At 42.1% G+C, this 17,804-nt stretch overlaps 1 protein-coding gene across 1 annotated transcript in view; it reads left to right on the forward strand.

The window, feature by feature from the left end:
• SLC35F4 (solute carrier family 35 member F4) overlaps positions 1–17,804 on the forward strand; it is a 231,005-nt gene that overhangs the window by 194,889 nt on the left and 18,312 nt on the right. Inside the window, exons 2-3 of the mRNA XM_021701480.1 lie at positions 7,703–7,888; positions 12,227–12,524. Of these exons, the coding sequence (XP_021557155.1) occupies positions 7,703–7,888; positions 12,227–12,524 (484 nt within the window). The remainder of the gene's footprint in view (positions 1–7,702; positions 7,889–12,226; positions 12,525–17,804) is intronic.

Genomic DNA, 17,804 nt, shown 5'->3' on the forward strand with positions numbered 1-17,804 from the left:
ATAAAAAATTAGTTGAAAATAGACAAAGTTTGTTTTATGGTTAAACATGATTTGCTTGTTTGAAAAAGATGTGGTATGTATATATGTATACACACAATGAAATATTACTCAGCCATCAACAAGAATGAAATCTTGCCATTTGCAACGAGGGTATTATGCTAAGCAAAACAAGTCAGAGAAAGACAAATACAATATGATTTCACTCATATGTGGAATTTAAGAAACAAAACAGATGAACATGGGGGGGAAGGAAAAATAAAATAAGATGAAAATAGAGAGGGAGGCAAACCATAAGAGACTCTCAACTATAGGAAACAAATTGAGGGTTGCTGGAGGGAGGTGGGTGTGGTAATTGGGTGATGGGCATTAAGGGGGGCACTTGAAGTAATGAGCACTGGGTATTGTAAGCGGCTGATGACTCACTGAATTCTGCCTCTGAAACTAATAATACAGTATATGTTAATTAAATTGAATTTAAATAAAAAAATTTAAAAATCCTTAAATCAATGGAGAGAAAGTGGTAGGGATTTAGGAAACCATTTTGTTCAATCATTAAATTTCAGAGTATAAAGAATACAGACAGAGAGGTCCAGTGATTTCCCTGAGAGGACATAGGCAGTTGGTATCTTGCTTTTCACGGAAGTCTTTCCAGGATACTATGCTGCCTCTGGTCACACAGCTCCTACCTCTCCAACCCCACTTTCCTTCCCAGCCCCCCCCCCCCCATCCCCTGGACTGTGTAATTGCCTTCTGTATTTTCATTATCTCTGCCTTTAGGTTTGGGCACCAGGGCTACCTGTGGTGTTTCAGGTAAGTATGCACCATAGCTTGGGGCGAGTGAGGATAAGATCTCCAGCTCACTGTTCAGGATGCTTAGTAGAACCGAATGTGTCATTGACCTTTTGTGTTCATGAGAGAGAAGTGTCAATGGCAGGGCTCTTCTTAGAATGATATCTTAGAGTCTGGTCTATTATCTTCCAAGTCATCTTGCACTTGCTCACACAGAGCCTTACCTGACACTTTGCTTCTCACCTACTTTCCAAAGAGCTTTTCCTAGTTACTCTTTATTGCTTGGCTTTTCAGGTTGTTTTCTGAGAACCCTACACCTTACACTCTGGGTAGGCAGTTGCTTTACTTTTTTACTTTTTGCTTTGACGTTGCTAAGGGGATGCCCAAGGCCCTGTCTGCCCACCCCCACCCGCCCTTTCCCGGTTTTGTCACAGTGTTCTCTGGCCACAGAAGTTGGACCAGGTGTCAGTATAAGACACAACAAGATCCTTCCTCAAGATTTTTGACTCTGGGAAACTGGATTTCTAGCTGTAAGACTGGAAACCTGGGAGCTTCAAACAACCCAGTGTTCTGCAGAGAAAAGCAGATGGCAGCCAAGTGAGAAGACACGCGCCAGTACCTGCAGTGAGAGATGGGGGACTGTTCGCCTACACCAAGCCCCAGGCCCTGGTGTTCCCGAGGTTTAGGGACATTCTTGGCTGTCCTGTCCCTTGGTTGCTAAGCTCCTAAAAACTCTACATTTTTGCTTAAACCAGGTCAAGTTTGGATTTCTATTATATGAAGTCAGATATTCTAACTGATAAAGTACTGCTAATAGTCATTTTTGTTTACCTGTTTATTTTTTGTTATAATAGTCTGCATGTATTGAGCATGTTCCGTGGACCATTTAATCTGAGCAACACTCCTCAAAGGATTTTCAAGGCTTGTTTGTACTCAGAATTCAGCATCTTAGAGTTGCTCATCTTATCATTGTCTCATAGCACACTCTTTACCCCTCTGAGTATTTGCTTCTATGGTTGCCTCAGACTCTATTGCTTATTCCTCAGTGTAGAACTCTGCCTGGCAAAGTCCTGCTCATCCTCCAAAGCCAACTTTGATGTAGCCACTCATAGAGACTTCCCTGCTCCTGGCAGAATGAATCACTCCCTTTCTTCTTGCCCTCCAATTCTCATTAAGTTATGCTTAATTGGTTACAAGTCTGACCCCAATACTATGTTGAGAGCTCCGTGCAGGCACGGACCGTGTATTCTTTATTTGTCTAACTCCTGTTCCGGACACAATACCTGCCCTAGAATAGGTGTTTGATAACTACTTGTTGAGTTACATCAATTTGGGGAACTGCAGAGCCTAACCAGTGCAAATGAAGAAATTATATTCTTGTGCCTGGACAAATATGAAAAATGGCGCAAGGTGGCCCTGCTGCTATGGCTCAGGTGAGCAGGTGTCTCTACGGGGGGTGTGGGGGGACCGTCTGGTGTGACTAATGAGAGACTTCCCACCTATCACTTATAATACACTTTACTCTCAATACCTATTAAAGTCTGAACACTGTTCACTAACTGAATTTGCAATGCCCAGGCACTCACTGTGGCATAGAAAATTGAAAATAGGCATTTATTTATGATCCTTGACTGCATCCCAGGTGACGTTCTGAATATTATTTTTGTCAGAGGTGGCTTTATAGTAATTGAAGGGTACACGACCATGTAGCATGGGGCAGTGTTTTTGTTTTCCAGGATTGGAGATGACTGTTTCATGGCCCAAGCCCTGAACATTGCCTCTGGGCTTGGCTCTGAAGTTTAAAGTTTGCCTTTTTAGGACAATGATTTCAATGTCTCCAGTGTCTCCAGTGTCTCCAGTGGCTCAGCTGCCCTCGGATCTCTTCCATAAATCAACCGGTGTGAGGCAACTGGCAGCAGGAAAGGGTGTTGAGCCTTATTGCATACAGACCAGGAGGTACAGAAGCCAGAATGTAACAACACTTCAGTGAAAATGAGGAAGCAAGAGAAATCACTAGTTTGGCTTACAAATCCAACACTGCCAGCTGCACATGATTTACCAGCTTTTTAACTATGGCCGATGTTTTATCTCAATCCTTGCTCAACTAACTTCCCAACCTATTTTGGAATTTCCTCCTTTCCACCTATAATTCCACCTCTTATCCACCTATAATGATCATTGCTGAATGATCACAAAATGAAACATGATATTCACATAAGAAAACACGAGAAGGCACAATTCATGTAAAATAAATTATGAAAAATACTTGAAAGATAAATTAAAAATGACTCGTGGAGTATCTGAACATCAGCCCCTCTTGAAGAGCATAAATAAATGAGAGTTCACTGAATTTTAGACAGACTTTTCTCATTGAATTCGAAATATTCCATTAGAACCATAGTTGTGAAAGGCATAGGAAATATCTTGGATATGTAAAATAAGAACCTTATGTATTTTTGACACTTTTATAATAACAGTATTAACATAGCATTAATTTAAGCATAATAATCAGTGTGTAATTCTTCTGTTGCTTATTTGAGTAGCTGTACATTTTTTATTCTTTTGAATCCAAGATTAAATAATACATCTTAATTAGACCAACTTAAGACACTTAATAATAGATGGTACAGCTAACTCCATTTTTATATATCTCTACTTGTTTTTCCCAATACTGAGAAAAAAAGAAAAGGGAAGAACAGAAAACAAGATATACTTTGTCATAGATGAGGAGGCCCGGACTGCAGAACTAACACTCACAGCCAAGTTACTCTGCTGTTCTGCTAGGTTCTTGTTGGAGACCATGGTCCAGGAACTCAAGCTTTCTTTTTCTGGATAGCCCTGCTTCTCAAGGTTCTGATTTGATTGCTTCAAGTGATGACTCACACAGTATGTGACATGATTATTCAAAGCCAAACTAAAGCCAAGATGCCATTGCTGTTTCAAGATTTTGCTCTTCATTTGATGGTTTCTACCATCTCAGAAGCATCACACCAAGACATAGCCTCTATGACCAGAGAGGATGATAGCCTCTGTTCTTCCCCTTGGAGCCATGGAAATAGAGAAACTCATAACTTTCGAGGAAAAATAAATGTACCCTGTGAACAAACATAGGCAGCCAAGGAGACACAATGACTGAATACTATGTGGTGTCCTGGGTGAGGTCCTGGAACAGGAAAAGGCCATTAGTAACAAAGCTAGGGAAATCCAAACGAGGTTTGGAGCGTGGTTAATAGTAATCGCCAATGTTAATCTCTTAATTTTGACAAATGCATATCGGGGAGGGTGATGCAAGATGTTACCATTAAAGGAAACTGGGTAAAGAGCATATGGGAACTTTCTGAACTGTCTTTTCAATTTTTCTGTAAATGTAAAATTATTTCAAAATTAAAAGTTTACTGAGAGAAAGAGAGAGAGAATGCAGTCTCCAGCATCAGGCAGCATCTGCAGATGGAGAGGGTGAAAACATTCACACGGGAGAAAGTTAAGCATTGGGGCAGCTAGTGCAAGACTACTGTCAAATGGGGGCGCCTGGGTGGCTCAGTTGGTTAAGCCACTGCCTTCGGCTCAGGTCATGATCCTGGAGTCCCGGGATCGAGTCCCGCATCGGGCTCCCTGCTCAGCGGGGAGCCTGCTTCGCCCTCTGACCCTCCCCCCTCTCATGCTCTCTCTATCTCATTCTCTCTCTCAAATAAATAAATAAAATCTTAAAAAAAAAAAAAGACTACTGTCAAATGAGCTCAGACAGTAAAAGTTCAAAGAAAGTATAGATGCATGTGATTTAACAGCAAAGACTGCATGAACCAATCAGGATTTGATGGTAGTATGTAAAGATTTGGGTAGATTCAGAGTGTTCCAGGTAGAGGAACAACCCAGTTAAAGGCTTAAAGCTTGTCAGTAGTGAGAGGAAGGTGTCAGAACACAGCCAGAACCAGCCTAGTTGGAATGGACTGTTCAGCTTGGAGCAAGGCTAGCTGTTTAATTAGAGGTCCCAGGGCAAAGTGAAAATGTAGAGCCCCTTTTCCAAAAAGCTGAAAATGGCTTTTTCCTTTCTTATGTTCTCTCTCTTTCTCTTTCTCCATTTTTTATTTGCTACTTAACATCTGTTCCCTTGGACACAGGGATACTTGTTGGGTGAGTGCAGGCCCCCCCCACACTGGTGGTCTCACCCTGAGATCCCAACACTCCCCACACCAGTACTCAGGTCCCTGTAGGATTGCTAAGCAAAGACATGGGAGTGGTGGCTGAAAACCCACCCCAAGAGGTGGGGAGGCAACAGGAGGCAAGACCATGCCTGAGCTGAGGCTCTGAGCCCAAGCCCCCTGCGTGTGCTCCATTCTCCCATGGGAAATCACTTACAGAAAATAAGTTGAAAGATAAAAGAAATGTACACATTCAAAGGAATCCCTATCAAAATACCATCAACATTTTTTACAGAGCTGGAACAAGCAATCCTAAAATTTGTACGGAACCAGAAAAGACCCCAAATAGCCAGGGGAATGTTGAAAAAGAAAACCAAAGCTGGGGGCATCACAGTGCCTCACTTCAAGCTGTATTACAAAGCTATAATCATCAAGACAGCATGGTATTGGCACAAAAACAGATACAGAGATCAATGGAACAGAATAGAGACCCCAGAAATGGACCTTCAACATTATGGTCAACTAATCTTCGACAAAGCAGGAAAGAATATCCAGTGGAAAAAAGACAGTCTCTTCAATAAACGGTGCTAGGAAAATTGGACAGCCACATGCAGAAGAATGAAACTGGACCAAACTTACACCATACACAAAGATAAACTCAAAATGGATGAAAGACCTCAATGTGAGATGGGAATCCATCAAAATCCTAAAGGAGTACACAGGCAGCAACCTCTTCGAACGCAGCAACGTCTTGCAAGACACGTCTCTAAAGGCAAGGGAAACAAAAGCAAAAATGAACTATTGGGACTTCATCAAGATAAAAAGCTTCTGCATGGCAAAGGAAACAGTCAACAAAACTCAAAGGCAACCTATGAAATGGGAGAAGATATTTGCAAATGACATATCAGATAAAGGGCTGGTATCCAAGATCTATAAATAACTTATCAAACTCAACACCCAAAAGCAAATAATCTGGTCAAGAAATGGGCAGAGGACATGAACAGACACTTCTCCAAAGAAGACATACAAATGGGCCAACAGACACATGAAAAAATGCTCTACATCACTTGTCATCAGGGAAATCCAAATCAAAACCACAATGAGATACCACCAGTTAGAATGGCTAAAATTAATACGACAGGAAACAACAAATGTTGGCGAGGCTGTGGAAAAAGGGGGAACCCTCTTACACTGTTGGTGGGAATGCAAGCTGGTGCAGCCACTCTGGAAAACAGTATGGAGGTTCCTCAAGAAGTTAAAAATAGAGCTACCCTACAGCCCAGCAATTGCACTACGGAGTATTTACCCCAAAGATACAGATGTAGTGAAAAGAAGGGGCACTTGCACCCCAATGTTCATAGCAGCAAGGTCCACAATAGCCAAACTGTGGAAGGAGCCGAGATGCCCTTCAGCAGATGAATGGATAAAGAAGATGTGGTTTATATATACAATGGAATTTTACTCAGCCATCAGAAAGGATGAATACCTACCATTTACATGGATGGAATTGGAGGGTATTATGCTAAGTGAAATAAGTCAAGCAGAGAAAGACAATTATCATATGGTTTCACTCATATGTGGAATATAAGAAATAGCACAGATGATCATAGGGGAAGGGAGAGAAAACTGAATGGGAAGAAATCAGAGAGGGAGACAAACCATGAGAGACTCTGGACTCTGGGAAACAAACTGAGGGTTACAGAAGGGAGGGGGCTGGGGGGAGGGGGTAACTGGGTGATGGACATTAAGGAGGGCACGGGATGTGATGAGCACTGGGTGTTACACGCAACTAATGAATCATTGAACACTACATCAAAAACTGATGGATGTACTATATATAGGTTGGCTAATTGAATTTAAATTAAAAAAAGAAAGATAAAAGCACTTCCACATGGCAACTATGCACTGTTGTGGGGGAGGCGTGTGAGGTCCTTCTGAGCCCCATGCGGCTGCACTGCTTGCAGGCCCGTAAAGCCGGCCCACCCTGGGCAGGGGTGCTTAGAAGACTAATCAGGATCAGGAGGGGCTTAGGCTGCGGAGGATTCTGAAGGCTGGGTTTTCCTCTGTAAGAGTGGAGAGAGGCCAGACGTGATTGAGGAGACACAACCAAATCGGATTTTTGTGACCGATCCAGTGGAAAAGTGGAGAGTGGGCTTCATAGGAGACACCTCTGGCAGTTTTCACCAGTCAAGAATTCAACAGTCAATCTTAGGAGGAAAAGGGAAGAAGCAAGCGTGACAGGACAGTTTCCTTCCCTTGAGGTAAACTATTTGACTGTGTTAACAGTTCTAATTCAGAACAGATGTATCAACCCAAACACCGTTTTCTGAAGTTCACTTTTGGTTGACAGATTTATCTAAAAAGACCCTTTATCTTAGGGACACAGACCTTGCCAATTTAGAATTTTCTTTTTAGGAGCCTCTCTTGTAAAATCAGAATTGAGCTCAATGAATGTCCCTGATATCAGGACTGTGATTGCTGCCACCATGTATTTTACTGCCAAGGCATTTAAAATCTGTTTCCAGTTTGGGGGCGCCTGGGTGGCTCAGTCTGTTAAGCATCTGCCTTTAGCTCGGGTCATGACCCCGGGGTCCTGAGGTCGGGCTCCCTGCTCAGCGGGAAGTCTGCTTATCCCTCTCCCCACCCCTCGCCCCTGCTCGTTCTCTCTCTGTCTCTCGCTTAAATAAATAAATTTTTAAAAATCTTTTTTTTTAATCTGTTTCCAGTTTTTCCTCTGGGAAGTTCTCAAACTGCTTTGAACTCTTTTTTCCCAGGTACCTCCAGATCATCAGTTACTCGATGTAAACCAGGGGCCAACTACCCCAGTTCCCACAGTGGTATCAGTAGACAACTCTCCCCTCTTTCTGTCACTGAAGATTCTTCTGCTCCTATTTTTGAACTTCAGAGCCGAGGATCCTCTGGAGTTTGCGGACACAGAGTCGAAAGGCAGAACAGATCAGGTACGCTGGGGACCTCCTCTTAAATAACAGTACATCTAGGTAACCTTCTAACCAGCCATGAAAGATGGTACCATTGGCCCAGAATGCAGAGACGTTCCATGGACTCTCAGGGGTGGGAGTGGGGAAGGTTTGTCAAGTGGAAGAAGGAAGAAGGGAAATGTGTAAGAGGATCTGTTAGTGGTGTGCAGTATAGCAGAGAAAGCAAATACCAAAGACGGTCCTTGAAGGGCTTAACACAGGATTAAACAGTGACACCCAATTAAGTTTATAAGGTAACTAGTTCTCTCATCTTGAAGATGTCAAATGCCAGCATCTTTGATCTCAACCCTGGGATAGTAATAGCCCACTCCCTCTCTGAGAATAAAAACAGCAGTAAAATCACAGACTCTGCTTTTGTGCCCATCGGGACTGGCGGTCCTTGGAACCCTCTTAGTTTTCCTAGATTTACACCTTCTTCAGGACACTGCACTGCCTCCCTGATCAGCATTTACTGGTCAGTCAAGACCTATAGACTTTCCTCACATCCGCTTGACCACACTCACCAACTGCCGGGTTACTCAGGTTACTGGAATTGCTAGATGAATCTCATAACTAGATCCAGGGATTTCCCAGCAAAGTTAATCATTTTCCGATGCAGCTGAGTCCACTAGGCTGCCGGCCATACCGGCCTTCTTGGCAGTGGACATCTTACTGCCTTCCCTAGAGAATGTGCTCAAGTTCCCAGTTCATACTCACTTCCTCTTGTCACATGACTGCACTTCCATTTCTGAAAAGAGCGAAACAATCAACGATCGATCGTATGCTAACAGACGCTTTCCTCTGTGCCGCGATGTCTCTGTTCTTTTGTTTGCCAATTACCATATTTTGGGGCCGCCTTTAACGTGTGTGTTTCTACCTTTCCATTGTCAACTCCTTTTGCTATGTCCATGACCACCTCCTCTCCATTTCTGCCACCTGCATTTTCAGTCTCTCCTTCCACTCATTCCTTCAGCTTGGTCAGTAACATACTAAATCTCTTGCATCCTTAAAAACAATAATAAAACAGCAAAACCAACAAAAGACTCCATCCAAAATAAGTGGTTAGTTGAAAATAAAACAGAACTTTGAGAAAACTGGCTTAAAAAAATAAACAGAAGAAAATGGAATTCAGGGCACTTAGTATGGATGGGGGGCGGTAACAAAAGTATACAGGAAATAGAAAAGCCTCTTCTAGGGCTCTCCTAATTTGAGAAGAGGGGTTTTTTTTAATATAAGAAAAGATATTTTTCAAAAAGTGACAATATTTTAAAATAGTATCTCAGCAACTATTGACCCCAAGGCTGAGGTTCTTTTTTAAAAATGAAGACAATGACATCTTAAATCATCAGAAAGTTTTAATTGGCTTTAATAAGTTGCAGTAATATTCCTATTATCCCAGTTATCTGCAGAATAGAATGTTCCAGTTAATTAAATATACTGATTAATAAAGACTTGCCCTATCTATCATATGCAGGCTACAAATTTTAAAGGCTATACCATTAAAGATCACATGGGACATAATTTACTTTCTGTGATGATTCAGAAGGCACTTGGGGGATATTCCAGGGCACCAAAGAAAAAAGAGAAAAGGGGAATAATCTGAAGAGCAGCTCACCATGTTTTCATGAATGTTATATACTTAACTTCAAAACGAATCCCATGAGACAAGTGTTATCACTGTGTGACAGATAAAAAAGCTAAGACTGGAACCAAACATGAGCTCAGGGCCATACAAAGGTTGCACTCATGTTTCCAAATTCCAGTGGCCTCATTAATAAATCTAATCAAGTTTCATGGTAATGGATGGAATTCCTGGTATATCAGTTGTAATGATATATACAAAACTATACATCTAAGCAGGACTATAGAGAATTTAAAATGGCCAGAAAAATAAAAGAGCTCGGGAGACCCAGTCTTTCTATGGTATCGACAGATGGTAAAAGTAAAGAATTGGCAGCAATTAAATCTAGCTAGCAGAAGAAGAATGGGTCGATGCTCTGGAGGGATCTAGGTAACTAGTGGTGTCATCAAGAGTGCTGTCCATGGTATGAGGGTGGCACCGAGCAGTCTTCAAAGAAGGTGACAGTGAAGGCAGATCCCACCTTAATGGGATACTGAGAACCTTTATAGAATCATTCCTCCTTTATGGGATGGCCCCTGAGAATAATGTAATCTGAAGAGTACACCTTTCTCTTAGGCATCACTCCTCTTAAGCCTCATGCCAGACTACCATTCCTGTCAGGAAACAGAAATTTTTCTCCAGACCGTTTCTGAAACTTCCAGTGCTTAAATGAAGAGCTCAAGCCTGAAACCTAGATAGAATGAATATCCAGAATAAAAGATTTGGACGCTAGAGTCATACCAACTTCGGTTCAACCTTGGACAACTTTTAACACAAATCTCAGTTTTTTCATCTGTAAAATGGGAGTGATAATACCTACTTCACCCGGTAGGTTACCGTTTCCTTCCCAGCCTCCCAAGACAAGAGTCTCTTAATCTACCCTCTCACTCATTTTATATTTTTCCCCTCTACTCTCTGCATAAGCCACGTGGTTACGGAGAGGATTTGCAGAACTGTTATCAAGAGCAGGAATTGTCTATACACAATAAAGGGAGTTAGCTGGCTCACACTTCCAGACTCGTGTCAATGTTACTACATCATGGAAGTTTCTCCTGATCATTTCCCACCCTGTCCCTTAACCAGTGCTTCTCTTCTGCCTCCACATGGCCTTGTATCTGCCATAGTTGGCCCTATCACACTATTTTGGATGTTTTCTGGCTTAACACTGGGCCATGAGCTCAGGTCTTTCATCTTTGAACCCTTAGGACCCAAAGAGCTAACTAGCTCCTGGTGATCTCTATAAGATTTTGTTGAATACAGGAAAAAAAGAAGACCAGTTTTCATCTTCTAGAGGCCTGGGTCCTAAGAATCCAGTACTGTTTAGAAGACTTGGAAGTCATACAGTAATTGCTGTGTTTGTCATTACTTGGTTTATAGTCCCCAATTCAGAATTCACCTTCAAGTCTTGCTACCCCCCTCCCCAAATAATTATATCAGAAAGCCTTGGCTGGGTGAAAGTTTTTACCCCAGGGGGGCAGTCATGCCTGGCTCATTAAGCAATAGGACCAACATTCAGCGAGAGAAAGACAGCAGGTTCTGGAGAAATAAAGTGAGAAACCCATCCACTACCACTTACAATCTGCAGACTACACCACTCTCTTAGCACCTAGGATAAACCCTGTGCTTGAAGGAGGTGCCTGGAGGCAGGAGAGAACTTGCAGACAACTCTGCCTCCCTTCCCTCAGGATTCTAACACCTGGGATCTCAGCGTGGGGACTCAGGGTGACCTCAGCTTTCTTTTAACCTCCTGACAGGTGCATAAATTTATTGTGTTGAACTTGTTTTCTCTATCAAGAGAGAAGGTCTTTATGATTGTCACTTTCAGAGAGTTTTGATTATTTTAATCTAAAAAAATGCTACTGAATTTTCTTAGTAAATGTAAAAACACAAAGCAGAACTCACTGTGCTCCCAGAAATACATTAAATTGCAATTTGTTCCGATGTGGGAAATGACTTTATGTAGTCAGGATTTGCTCTGTTCTTGGGACACATTGCTTTCCAATTTAATAGTCAGCTTTGCTGCAGTTTCAGGGGGAAAAAAAACAAACACCTTAGTGGAGTAGAACAACAAATACTTATTTCTCACTTACTTTTCATGTCAGCAGATACAGGGCCGCTTTGGCTGGGCTCTGCTCATTCTCCCACAGAGACGGAAGTTTCTCCTACATCAGGAGAAACTTCCATGATGTAGTAACATTGACACGAGTCTGGAAGTGTGAGCCAGCTAACTCCCTTTATTGTGTGTTCAAATATTTGGCATATTCCATTCTAGTGACAGAAAAGAAGAGCAGGAGAGTTTAGTGGGACCTTGTGATGCCTCTTTAAGCTTCTTCTGGGAGGCGACCTACCTCACATCTCTCTGTTCATGTTTGATTAGACCAAGCAGGTCATGGGGCCAAGGCCAAAGTCTTTGGGGCTGAAATATGTAATGCTTTTACGAGGAAATGGTTAGGGTACATGAAAAGACAGCATAGCATCCACCAAGTTCATGAGCATTGTCATGGCCTTGACAATGGATGGGGGTCAAGATCCATACTGTACCTTACAGAGCAAAGATTCAGGAGAGAAAGTGAGCCAGAGTTATGAATCTCTTTAAATGAGGGTAAAAAAGCAAAACACTGGTGATTCTACTGTCTGCCTCTTTGGTTGCTGTCCTATAACCTGAATTCCACACATTTGTGTTTCTCTCCTGTTTTCAGGGGAGGATGGAACACAGACTCTTCCTGAGAACAGCAGTCAAGAAAACAGAAGCAAGGCTCGCTGCCGGTCCTGCACGTCCATGGTCCTGAAGGCCGTCTGGGGACTCTTGATCATCTTGTCAGTGTCATCATCTTGGGTTGGAACCACACAGATTGTGAAAATTACTTACAAGAACTTCTACTGTCCATTTTTCATGACTTGGTTTTCAACAAACTGGAACATTATGTTTTTCCCAGTCTATTATTCTGGTCATCTGGCCACTGCTCAAGAAAAACAATCTCCGATGAAAAAATTCAGGTAGGTTTCATGTTAAATGGCCAATACACGATGTTTTAAAATAATTTCATGAAAATCTGCATAATTTCATCTCTGCGGTATATGAACTGAGCTGACTTGGGGAGTGTGGAGAGCCAGGATCTAAGGTTGGTAATGAATACATGAGAACTAGGAAACAAAATCAGCACCCCCCCACACACACAGCAAAAAATTATTGAATGTCTGCCACATGCCAGGCACTGTGTTGGTGCTTTTGTAGATCTTATCTTAATTAATCATCATTGGTGGTAACATGTACCTTTTAAGGTGGTGTTATTCCCATTTTAACACAAGTGGAAACAAATTTAGAAAGGTTGAATAACTTGTCCAAGGTCACACAGGTCTAAATAACAGGATCCAGATTTAAATCCAGAATTATCTCAGAAAGTCATGTTTTAAAAGAACACCGCAATGTCTCAAGCCCAGGAAAAAAAAAAAAAAAAACCAAAATGTGTATTAATTAGATTAATTGTTACAAAAACATTTGCTTAATATTCTGGACACTGTGGTGCCTAAGCAGATAAAATGATCTGGTTTCATAAAAAAGGAAGTTTGGCCCTGATGGCTTAAAGATTATTTATTTATTTGATGGCGGGGGGCAGGGACAGAGGGAGAGAGAATTCCAAGCAGACTCCCTACTGAGTGGGAAGCTGATGCAGGGCTCAATCTATGACCCAAGACCATGACCTGAGCCAAAACCAAGAGTCGATGCTCCACGGAATGAGCCACCCAGGCAGCCCAGCCCTGAGGTTTAGAAGATGCCGTTCTTTGCTGGCTGGGAGCACATGGGGCCTTCACTGTTGGTCGCCAGCTATGAACTTGCTAGTGCCATGGTTCTAGTAATTGCTCTGTGCTAAACTTGGCCTCTGCAGCCCCATCTTGGAGCATTCAGGAAGCTGGCAGGACCAGTCCTGCATAGCATTCAATGAAGGCAAAAAGCAGCATTTGGGTCAAAGTATCTTTGCTAACAGACAGGTTCTTGAAGAGGAAAGGCCCAGAGGGAAGGAATAACTTCCAGGACAGCCACTCTAATCATGGAGACAAAACAGTAGCAAGACCTCAGTGGATGGCAGTGGGAGAGGGACAGTTCTCTACACCAGTTTATTGTTCCTGGGCAGAATGACAACAAACTCATCTTTCAGAAGCCAAAATCACCTTTCTTTCTTGCCCCTGTCCTTCACGAGAAGAAGTGCATTATCAGACTATTCTTAAAAACTTAAACTGCAAAGTGTGTATCTTCAACTTCCCTTTTCTATCACCAGCTTGGAAGTGCCCGAGAATATTAAAGTCACACTGTGAGCTGATTTTCCATGGTGTCCATGATTATTTAATTAAAATTAAACAAAACCTATAAAAATAATAAATGTCTTCTGGTTTGGAGGAAAGAAATAAGACTGACACCTATTTGTGATTGCTAAGGATACTTTGTATTTGATTCCCATCAAAATAGGTGTGATGTTGGGGCATAAGGTCTTTTTTAATAACAATATTTCATAAGCGATTGCAGGGGACATGATTATCAGACTAAAATTCTCCCTGTTTGAAAATAGTTTATCCATAGCATGTATGTTCTACTCCAATGCCCCTATGGTTTAGACACACATGCTGACAAAAACAAGAGTTTAGTATGGGATGTAGCACCTCAGACCACCTCAAAGCAAGCCGACTTGGTTTTATTTGAGATAACACATTTACAAGAGGCTGCTGCTGACAGAAATGTTGTTTTGGGAATCAACTTCATCTCCACCACCTCTCTCATGTCTGACTAATGCCGAATTTAGCAAAACCTGTGATTTGACAAGACACCTCCACCTGTTAGTGCAAGTATGGTGAAGTTGACGATTTCTGAAACTGAATCAAAGGGCTGTTATTGTCAAGGAGAAAACATTGTCTTTGACAGGACTATTCTCCAGAGCGCCCCGCCCCCCATAGGAGAGGTAAACATTGCCAGAAAATTCTGAGATCCTTGATCTTGTTTTCCTTGTAGACTCATAACACCATCTGCCAAGAAGGCACTTCCTGCAGCTCTCATGGCAGAATGAGGGGAAAATAGAGTTAGGGTAGAAGACTGGAAACAGAATGTGTCCCATAGCTTCAGACCCTCTGACTAGTTTCTTCTTTTCCCTTGAATGGTGTGAAAGCATTTTCAGTTTTTTTCTTATCACTAACATCGAAAGAATTTTCAATAATGTATCAAATTTAGATCGTAGGGGTTATTCATTTGGAAATCGTTTCTGATATTACAATCAAGAGCATTTAATTGCATCATATGAATTTGAAATTTAATAAGAAAATATTTATAAACCATAGTTTTGACAAGGGTGTTTTCTTAAGGAAAAAAATCTCTAGAAAGCATGAAACTAGAGCCAAAGATATACTCATCTCCGTAAGTACCTATGAAATGTGCTTAAGATGTCATCTGACATATAGAAGGGGTTCAATAACTAGTAGGTGCTGTAACAGTGTTGAGCATAATTAAAGATTTATGTATTTATTTTAGAGAGAGCCTGTGAGTGGGGGGAGGGACAGAGGGAGAGATGGGGAGAGGGAGAGAATCTCAAGCAGACTCTCAGCTGAGTGTGGAGCCTGATATGGGGCTCAGTCCCACAACCCTGAGATCATGACCTGAGCCGAAATCAAGAATCAAATGCTTAAATGACGGAGCCACCCAGGCACCCCAATGTTGAGCATAATTAATTTATTAGTGTCCCCCAGCTTCTAAGCTTCAGTGCAAGCTTTGCCACCTGTCAGTGCCTCTTGCCTAGAAATTCTGATCTCATCATCCCAAGGAGAGCCCCACTGTTACTTGCTTATCTAAAGTAATCCTTTCTTTTTCTGAATTGTCACATTTCTGAGCGCTTAACGCTTAAACAGCATAAGGTGCTACACCGGTGACCTGGCGTTTCAATGGAGACCATTTTTAAGTCCTGCTATAGCAGTGACAAACCGGGAGAAGGTTGGCAGGAAGAGAAGGGAAGAAGAGGGGACTGATAAGGAAGCCAACACCAGGGGGCCAGGCGGGGCCAGGTGAAAAGAACAGTCTCTGCCCCCCTGGGGGAGGGGGCTCTCCCTGTCACTGTGCCTCCCTGCAGGGTCAGAATGTGTGCTCTCCTGCATTCAAAGTCTTTGCTTGAGAGCTCTCAACCCAGCATGATGGTGGGCTCTGGGAAGGAAGAACCATCAGCGGCCAGGGCCAGCGATTTGAAAAGAAATCCTTTCCTCAGAAATGCGTTTGTTGTGGTTCTTCATCAATGTGTATTTCAAAAGTCATTTAGTACTTGTAGATGTCAGGATGAGCCCACGGCTCTCAGCTCCAGCTCTCCCTGGAGACTTCCTCACAGAGCAGATCCCTTTGTGAGGACAGACAGGTAGGATGTCCTGAGCCAACTGTGGCTCTGATTCCATGTATCTCCCTGGCCGCGGGGCTCGAGAGATGCCCTCCATTTCCCTGGGTGTGTGAGTAGGTGCGATTTCTGTTTACAAAAGACTTTGTTTTTAGGTTATTTCGCCCCTTTCTTGAAGCTTTGTCTCTCTCAAGTTAGAATTTCCCTTTGGGAGATCGCATTTTTATTTTACAAAAATCCTTCCGTTTTGGTTGTCCCCCACATCAAAACTAAAACTATTACACTGGTTTCTGTGTGTGCAATACGCATTTTTAACCTCCCGGGATTTGCTGGCCTACCGTTCCCAGCATTCTCAGCTGCCTGGAAGCAGTGTTTACCGTGAGACTTGACATTGAAGGCCATACTCCTGTGCTTAGAGCCTCACCACTTTGTCACTCCCTCCCTCCATGTGGCCCTCCCGTGGGGTAAGTTGCTTCATACATGTGGGGCAAACACTGGTTCGAGATGACTTTGGTTTGCAAAATACTTTGAGGCACAATTGTTTCTTTTTTTTTTTTTTTAATTTTTTAAAAATTTTATTAGTATAGAACATTTCTACTTTTTAGGTACTTTCAGTTTTTTTTTTTTTTTATTCTTATGTTAATCCCCATACATTACATCATTAGTTTTAGATGAAGTGTTCCATGATTCATTGTTTGTGCATAACACCCAGTGCTCCATGCAGAATGTGCCCTCCTCAATACCCACCACCAGGCTAACCCATCCTCCCACCCCCCTCCCCTCTAGAACCCTCAGTTTGTTTTTCAGAGTCCATCGTCTCTCATGGTTTGTCTACCCCTCCAATTTCCCCCCCCTTCATTCTTCCCCTCCTGCTATCTTCTTTTTTTTTTCTTAACATATATTGCATTATTTGTTTCAGAGGTACAGATCTGAGATTCAACAGTCTTGCACAATTCACAGCGCTTACCAGAGCACATACCCTCCCCAGTGTCTATCACCCAGTCACCCCATCCCTCCCACCCCACCCCCCACTCCAGCAACCCTCAGTTTTTTTCCTGCAATTAAGAATTCCTCATATCAGTGAGATCATATGATACATGTCTTTCTCTGTTTGACTTATTTCACTCAACATAATACCCTCCAGTTCCATCCATGTCGTTGCAAATGGCAAGATCTCATTCCTTTTGATGGCTGCATAATATTCCATTGTATATATATACCACATCTTCTTTATCCATTCATCTGTCGATGGACATCTTGGCTCTTTCCACAGTTTGGCTATTGTGGACATTGCTGCTATAAACATCGGGGTGCACGTACCCCTTCGGATCCCTACGAGGCACAATTGTTTCTTTTCAGGAAAAGCTAGAAGAGAAATCAGTGCCAGAGAAACCATGTAGATTTCATTATAACCATGCAAACATCAGTAACTTGTTGCTTTGAACAAGATATTTATACGACTCTTGAGAATACACTGCCTGGCACATGATAGTTGCCCAGTAAATGCTTGGATGTTCATGAACAACTGAATGGAAAAAATAAAGCTGAGTTATCCCAATGGCGAGCCTCTTTTCAATCCGTAGTCAGACAAACACTGTTACTCTATCACGTCATTACTGCCTGTCTGTATCGCTAGTTTGAACATTTTGATTAAAAGGGCCCCTTGGGTTAAATAATCAATTTAGTCAGAAATCAAACAAAGCAAACATTTAACTGAAGTGATTATTTTTACACAATAAATTCAGATAATTCATCCAAAACAGCCAAATATGTGTATATAAATACAACCTGAGTTTGATTTTTTTATTTAGTTAGTTTACCAGTTTGGGGTCATCACAGAAGCTTTCATCATTTTTTTCTGTCTTAAAAATGCTAGAGGAAAAACAAATTAGTCAACTGGGCAGATACATTAGAAAGA

This window comes from Neomonachus schauinslandi, chromosome 9 (genome assembly GCF_002201575.2).
Source record: "Neomonachus schauinslandi chromosome 9, ASM220157v2, whole genome shotgun sequence".
Lineage (NCBI taxonomy): Eukaryota > Metazoa > Chordata > Mammalia > Carnivora > Phocidae > Neomonachus > Neomonachus schauinslandi.